The following is an 8,052-nucleotide window of genomic DNA, read 5'->3' on the forward strand; positions in this document are numbered from 1 at the left end:
ATGCGGCAACTGTAACAATGAAGCAAATTATAACAATTATAGATTATTATTAGATTATAAGTAAGACGTTGTGTTAACTCAAAATAACTAAAACTACTCAAAAGTCAAGGGATGAGATGAGTTGGAACCTTGATTCCTCACACAAAATAACTTTTTCTTTTCTTCTTTTTTTTTTTTTAGGTTCACATAAAACATCAGATTTCACACACATTGACAGACAAACGAACACCGGTCACCCACACTCACACCAAGTCAGTCGATCAAAGTTTTGTGTCAGTCACCGTTCAAATCTTCACAGTTTTAAATTATCAATTTCTTTCATTTAGACTTTTAATTTTTCAGGAGATATTGGTGTAGGCAATCTATGAAATACAAAATGTGTTTTCCCTACAAGCCTTGTGATATGGTCTCTGACCAAAGCAACAGATGCTGACGTGTACTTATCAGCTTCCCTATGACCTCTTATAATAATCTCCTGTGGCCAATTTATAAACGAATTTGAATTTTCTTCTAAAAAAATGTCTTTATACTGAGGTCTCGGATAACTCCAAAGAGTTCTAAGCAGATATAAAATGATATAAACATATATATTTAAAATGTGCTCGTATAGAACTGGAATTGACTTTTTCGGAGTTTTCTTGAACTGCCGTTTTGATTCCACCTTCAAACTTTTATGTTCGCAAGTCAATCAATTACCAGCATTCGTCTACTCCTTGACTAGTGAAAATAATTTTCACATATATTAATGACTAATGCGAACCACAGTCCCACGGTATTCCTACCCCCAATGCTTAAAGGTCGGCCGTTGGCTCTATGACATCACTATGAACGGGTGATTTCCACCCTGCCCGCTCTAAAAGCATATCCACTATTCCAGTTTAAACTCATCGATTTATTTCCTGCCCGAGCATTAGCGACTAGCCCTTCTTAATCACAAAAATACAACAACACAAGCCAGACCAGCTGCTCACAGCTGTCTGCTTTACAACTCACATGAGCTGCTGTTCACCCAATTTTATCTTAATTCAAACATTTGGCTCCCCTTGGCCCAAAATTTTAAACAATTTCAACAGCCCCCCTGCGCAGAGGTAACAATGAAATGCTTACCGATGCAGAATCCTCTCTCCACTGTGCTCTTTTGATTTGGGGAGGCCGGAAAAAGCGGTCAGCCGTGCTCCACCAACAGAAATCAGCTGCGTAATGGTAGGAAAAAAATCCAACCTGCCGGCTTGTTACAGCTGATGTCGGTTGTCGGGGCACAGAGGACACGCTCCGCCGGGATCCAGATCCAAAATCTCACGAATTCGGGGTCACCATTATGTTGTGGAGAAATTAGAGTCGAATCACGCGTTGGTCAGCCGTCCATTGGGGAGTTTATTGAACAAACTGTCACAGCAAATATGCATACAGGATGTACAAAATGTCCGCTGTCTTCCTTCTGTGATCTCTCTTTATGCTGGTCCTTATCAAAACAACCGTACGTGGCACTCTCTGGAGGCGCCTAATGTTAAACAGCTCTTCTAACTATCAACAATATTCATCTGAACCAGTCAGCAAGGCACACGATGTAACTAGGCCAGAAGTCATGAGAATGTCATGACATCCTTCTCCCACACAACATGATGTGCATCCGCATTCTCTCTCTCTCTCACACACGCGCGCGCCCAGCTCTGATAAAACAGCAAGCATATTCCCATACATTCCTCTGACCAAGCACCACAGAACGTGCACTTCTCTGGGTTCAGTGTTTCTCATAGTGCTTTAGTACTGGTACAAGCAAGCAGCTTCAGTTGCGTTACCACCGAGGTACCTTTCTTGTGCATTTTATTCTGCGCTGTTCTGTGCTGGCATTACGTGCGTGTCCGTGTATACTGTGCAGAGCCTCGGCTATGCATCACGTCCGACCTAAAATTTTGGTGACCCCCTCTTGCGATTGTGGCCCCCCCTTGTTCAAACACGTTCCGCGGTCTATGTAAGTTGCCATGGTGGCGATGAAGTCTCGTGTGCAGCGTTAGTATTTTTATATTAGGTTAGCAAAGGAAACGTTAAGCTAGTTATTTGCTTGTTTTTTTTTTAGCAACTCCTGAAAATAACATTCTGTATATGCTCAGTGTCAAATGTAGTTGATGGAAAGGTGGTAGTGAGAGGCTCGATGAGGAGGAATGAGGAGCCCCACAGACTACAGGTTTCTGCTTAGTTATAGGGCCCGTCCGAGGGGGGCGGGCATAATCCCAAGTGGGCAACGCCTTTTTTTCAGTTCTACGTAGAATGTACAGGCTTTTCTGATTCGCTCGTGGCTCTGCATTGTTTCTGTAAATTCGGGAACACAGCCTGTGGAGGTGACGCAAGACTTGGAAGCCTAGTATGTGTATGTAACTAGGGGTGACCCTCCCTTTTTGAGAAGGAGCGAGTAAAACCGTTTTTTAGTGGAAGTTGGCCTTTAAGGCAAATGAATTTAATTTCAACAAGACAGGGGTGAAACTGTTCTCCTCCAACTTATTTTACTTCCTACGTCATCCATCTGTGCTCGGTGCCAAGACTGAGATAAACCAGGAGTTATCTCATAGAGAGGAACAAACAAAGCCCAGCAGAAACCTTGAGGAGGAACTCCATCTGCCCCCACCCGGGAAGAGCTTCGGAAAGGAGAGACATCAGAGGCAAGAAGAGGGGTCCTTATTTGCCCCCAACCCTCTCGACAGCACCAATGACCAGGACCAGGGACCTTCCCCAGGCCCCCAAAGCCCTGACAGGTCATTGCGCTCCTCACCCTCCCTTTCTCCCTCCTCCCCTCACCTGAAATTCACTGAGCAGATGATGGAGCGGGTCAACGCTGGGCTCAGATCTACCCCCCAGCCCAATCCCTTTTTGCCCCCCATAAACCCCCCACCAGAGCGGCCAAAGGTTCGCCACCGAGCCCCTCCCCTGGCAGAGCAGCCAAAGCAACGAAGCCCAGATGGCTGTCCCTCCACGCAGCCATCATGTTCTGTCTCCGCAGTCTGATGTGTGATGTGTAGAGGGTCCGGCAGTCTGATGTGTGATGTGTAGAGGGTCCGGCAGTCTGATGTGTGATGTGTAGAGGGTCCGGCAGTCTGATGTGTAGAGGGTCCGGGCTGCGAGGATTATGGCAGCTGTGACTTCTCCCAGGACAAGCTGGGACCCTGTTTATTAGAAGGTTTTAAAATTTCTGATTCTGATGTCATTATTGTTGGTGATTTTAACATCCATGTGGACAACCCTCAGGACAAAGGGACTAAAGACCTGAGTAACACTCTGGACAACTTTGGGCTGACTCAGCATGTAACAGAGGCCACGCACAATAGGGGGTGCACTCTAGACTTACTGATCTCTGAGGGTCTGAGCATTTCAAAGGTTACTGTGTCTGATGTGGGCCTGTCGGATCATTCCTGTGTTTTCTTTGAGAGTACGATTTCACTGCACACAAATGTCTCAGCAGCAGTGATCTCCAAACGGTGTAGAACTGAAAACAGTGAGATCTTTATCCAGCTCTTCTCTTTAACACCTGCCCTGTCTGGGGCTTCAGTCAATGAGCTTGTCAGTAGCTTCAATGCTAAAATGTTAAATGTTATGGATGCTATTTCTCCCATTAAGGTGAAGGTTATCTCTGGAAGGAAGAAGTCTCCATGGCCAAATTCCACACTGGTGAAAAATGGGAAATGGGAGGCAGATCTATCCTTCAGTTCTAATTCTAACCATAACTTCTGGCCACAAATGTGCTTGAACCAGGGTTATTATAGTTAACGAAAACTAAGACTAAAACTGAAACTAGCAGTGAAAAAACAATTTCGTTAACTGAAATAAAAATAAAAACCACAGTTTAAAAAAAAACGAGAACTAAATAAAAACTACAATGAACAAGGCAACACGAACTAAAACTAAATAGAATTGCAGGTAAAACCAGCTTTGTGTTCGTTCTCGTTTCGTTTTCCCCTTCAATTTGCGCAACTTCGTCCCTGTTCCAGAAGGTGGCAGCAATGACGGTTCCCATAAAACTCCAAGGATGACGAAGAAGATGCTTTGATGTGCAAACCAACATTGACGGTAGCAGATATAAGACATAGATTTGATGGAAATGGCAGGTAGAAAGCGGCACAGTCCCATATGGGAATACTTTGAGTATGACCCCGTAGTAGACAAAAGTAAATGTGTGGTGATGAAGCGTGACGGTAACATTTGTGGGATACAGCTAAAAGGGAAAAATCCCACTAATTTGAAAGTTCACCTGAGAAGCTCTCACAGAGAAGCACATGAAAAGTTCCAGGAGTCGAGGGAGCAGCAGGAGATGGCTAACGTGAGCTCACAGTCAGACAGCTTGACGACATCAAAGACCTCCACAAACGCAGCAAGCCCTAACACAATGCTTTTCACAGGAGAGTACATGGTGTACTACCACACAAGAGCATCACAAGCGTGAGCTGGCAATGGTTCAAATGTTCATTGACACGGGGCTTTCCACAAGACTGTGCGACAATACATCGTTCAAACAATTCTGTCGATTGTTAGAGCACAGATTCAAAACTCCAGGGTCTGCCCGAGTTACTAGTCTAATGGGGGCAAGAATGGAAACGGCCACCGAAAAATTGAAAGATATTGTCAGAGAGGCTAGGAGATTGACTTTGTGTGTCGATGGATGGAGCAAACGAGGTCTAACAGCGGCATTTCTTGGAGTATCTGCTTGCTTTTACCACCCTCCCACCGGTAAGGCACAGCATACCTTGTTAAATTTGCATCGTTTAGATCACCCACACACTGGTGAGGTGATCGCCCGCTGTATCGACCTGACATTGGAAAGATGGGACATAAGTGACGACAAAGTGCTGCTAGTGGTAACCGACAATGGGAGCAATATTGTGAAGGCCATACGCCTGTTGCGAGACAGACAAGAACAGGTGGGCGCAGACTTTCAAGCGCGACCGGAGTTGATGGACACCGAGGCTGACGACACAGAGACGGAGTCTTCGGATACTGAGGCCGAGGAGAATGGTTTAGGTAAGGATGTTTATTTAGCTAACAATGTAGCTTAAGTGTTGTATGTGAGACGATGTTTCCGTACGTCTATGGCAGCGTTTCTCAAAGTCAGAGCCGTACAATAAATATGATGCAATTGCCTTACCCAAAGTACATTGTATAGCCGTGTGACCCACTGATCTGATCACTAATCTTTTGAGATCAGTGGTCTGACTTTGGGTAACAAAATGGCGCCTTTTGAGTTGGTCAAATTATCTTTTTTTACGGCTGAAAGTGTCCCGAGCGACCACTCTGTGTTTTGCGGATATTTGGGGAGTGAGTTTTTTTTTTTTTCAACGTTAAGTGGTCCTTGGTCTGAAAAAGTTTGAGAAACGCTGGTCTGTGGTTATAAATATAATTTGACAGCTCCTGCCACCACTAAATGACTGTGTCCCATTACACAGGTAGGCTGCATTTTAACTGGCATGCATTGTGTATTTTCTCTTAGAACTGGAGAACTTTTTGGAGAATGATGAAGAGTGTAACAAATTCCAAAGAATGCCCTGTCTGGCCCACACCTTGCAGCTTGCACTAAAAGATGCAATGAAGCACCCAGGTGTTGAATCCACCATACTGAAGGCAAGACTTTTGGTTCATGCTGTACGTAAGTCATCTGTTGCAAACGAGCAAATGGTGAGAAGATGTGGCAAAACTCTCATAAGGGACTGCAGCACCCGCTGGAATAGTACCCTACACATGATAAACCGACTGTTGGAGACAAAAGGAGAACTCAATCAGGTGCTGGAGGACTTGAATATGGACACTCTCCTCACAAGTGACTGGGCCAAGCTCGAAAATCTGCTCAAATTGTTTGAGCCTTTTGCAGTGCACACTGACCAGCTCCAGAATGACAGTCAGTCTTTGTCTCATGTTGTGCCATGCCTTTTAAACCTTGAGGCACACCTACTTTCCACCACTGTTGTTTTGAAGCCTGTTGCTCAGTTGCTGCTGAGGTCTCTGAGAGATCGGTTTGCTGGCATTCTCAACCCTGACTGTTGCAGCTTCGATGCCACTGCAGCAGGAGCCTGCCTTGTGGACCCTAGTGTTTCTTTTGTTCTGCACTCACCAGAATTGAAATCTTTGCAGACTGCAGCAGAGACCTTTGTATAGACCCTAGCAGGACAGTCTAATCCAACCACAGATGAAAGGGACACTGAAACTGCCTCACCTGTGCCCTGTGCCCTCAAGAGATACTCCTATCTTGCATCCCGCCTGGAAGGGAACAGGTCAGGCAATAATGTCATGAACACTCCATCAAGTGAGATGACAAAGTACATGGATGAGATTCAGAAAGGAATTGTCTGTGACAACCCACTGGAGTTCTGGAAGGCGAGGGAAGCCATTTATCCAAAATTGTCCCCAGTGGCTTTAGATTTAGTCAGTGCCCCTGCCTCCCAAGCTTTTGTGGAGCGCATTTTCTCTATGTGTGGGCTACTATTATCTGGTCTGAAAAATCGGGCTACAACTTCTCTTGAGCAACGGGTTTTCCTCAAGATTAACAACAAGTTACTTAACTAAAGATATGTGGTGGCAATAGTACCTGTGCATGTGTGTGTATGTTTGTTTAGGAATGGGTTTGTTTAGGAACCTGTCCACCCCAACCTCTAACCAAGTCAGATTAATGTGTTCTCACTCCATAACCTTAAGCCTGCTCAGACCATTTCCTGTCTCTTTTCTTGTATGGAATAAGAACTGTGTACACTGTGTACAACAACACTAATTGAGATGTTTAATCTTTAATTAATAGTGTTAGTCCTGCAGCTTCATCTCCAGCTGATTGTTTTCCTCCCCTCTGCTCTCATCATTTAACACTATGGCCTTATTTCCCAAAAATTGGAATTTATGGAATTTTAATTTTGTCTTTTAATTTTTTCAAGGAGTGTCAAAGTATCTTTTGAGTTTTGCTTTTGATTTAAGCAATGTAAATGGGTCATGGACCTTTAAAAAATAAAGTTGTTTTTTTTTTGTAATCCATATTTTGATGTCATTCATTCCTTCATCCTACCTTTTTCCGTAGTTCTCATAGTAAGAGGGCTCGTACAAAAACTACCTTTAGTCTCCCTGCTAGATCTCACACCAGTAGGCATTCTGTTAGCAGCCACACTAGTTGTTTGAGTGACCTCCAAGTCAGCATGCTTGAGACAAAGAAGAAGAAAGATGAGCTGGAGGAGCTGAAAAGACAAAGACAGGAGGAAGAAGAACTGGATGAACAATGCAAACTGATTGATAAGAATGCCAAAGCAGCTCAGCAGTGATAGGCAGAGGCGCACAAGGATAGAGAGAGAATTGTCAGACATGTTGCGATTAATAGACGCATTCGCCAGAAAGAACTAGAGTTTGAATCAGCCCAGCTTGTGTCCAGTTTCATTCAACAAAACAGCCTTGATGATCCTGGTGGAGCTGCCGCTCTCTTTCCCTCACCTCCTAATGTAGCCACCTCTTCCTTTTATGATCTGCCCGCATCCAGAATATTCACTCCTGCCCCCTCAAGAATCCCGCAGGCTGACAATCAAATTCTCGCAGCTTCACAGTTTCCTCTACTCCCTGAGCCTGGCCTTCCCAGGGTTCCCCAAACATTTCCTATGCCTCAACCTATGGATCAAAATGTAGCCCTTGTCCAAGCTCCCAATTCTGCTGCTGCAACTCAAACAGCCCCATTGTCCACAGGCTCTATTCAGTCTTGCCCTTTGCCCCCTGTAGCTACTGCTCAAGCTGCAATGCTGTCCATGCCTAGTGTGTCTACCCAGTCTTCCAGTCACCATGCCTCTGTCAGTGTACCACACTCCTCCCCTCCTATTCACCATGCAACTGCACCTTCAGCTACTGTTCAAGCTCCTGCTTATACTGCATCCATGCCTGATCCTAGATGGCCCACTTTGACTGGTAGATTGCCCCCAGTGCAAGTTACATCGTCCCAGCAGCCACAAGCTCACCTATTCAACCCCCCAATAACATGGATCTGTTAATAGCCTCAGCATATGGGCTACCAAGACCTTCACTTCCTGTGTTCAAGAGTGGTCAAGAGAG

General features: G+C 44.9%; 1 protein-coding gene across 1 annotated transcript; it reads left to right on the forward strand.

Annotated features, from left to right (window-relative positions):
* The first annotated feature begins 3,099 nt into the window (after positions 1–3,099).
* LOC142384017 (E3 SUMO-protein ligase ZBED1-like) lies at positions 3,100–6,901 on the forward strand. Its single transcript, XM_075469930.1, has 2 exons — positions 3,100–5,007; positions 5,474–6,901. The coding sequence occupies exons 1-2, from the start codon at positions 4,440–4,442 to the stop codon at positions 6,133–6,135; spliced, it is 1,230 nt and encodes a 409-aa protein (XP_075326045.1). The 5' UTR covers positions 3,100–4,439; the 3' UTR covers positions 6,136–6,901.
* The last annotated feature ends 1,151 nt before the right edge of the window (positions 6,902–8,052 follow it).

This window comes from Odontesthes bonariensis, chromosome 1 (assembly GCF_027942865.1).
Source record: "Odontesthes bonariensis isolate fOdoBon6 chromosome 1, fOdoBon6.hap1, whole genome shotgun sequence".
Classification (NCBI taxonomy): domain Eukaryota; kingdom Metazoa; phylum Chordata; class Actinopteri; order Atheriniformes; family Atherinopsidae; genus Odontesthes; species Odontesthes bonariensis.

What these genes read in the sequence shown, in the direction of transcription:
- LOC142384017 (XM_075469930.1), top strand. Translation starts at nt 4,440, where the DNA reads ATGGTTCAAATGTTCATTGACACGGGGCTTTCCACAAGACTGTGCGAC. An exon ending in GGCCGAGGAGAATGGTTTAG is followed by an intron (nt 5,008 to 5,473) that starts GTAAGGATGTTT and finishes ATTTTCTCTTAG; the next exon opens with AACTGGAGAACTTTTTGGAG.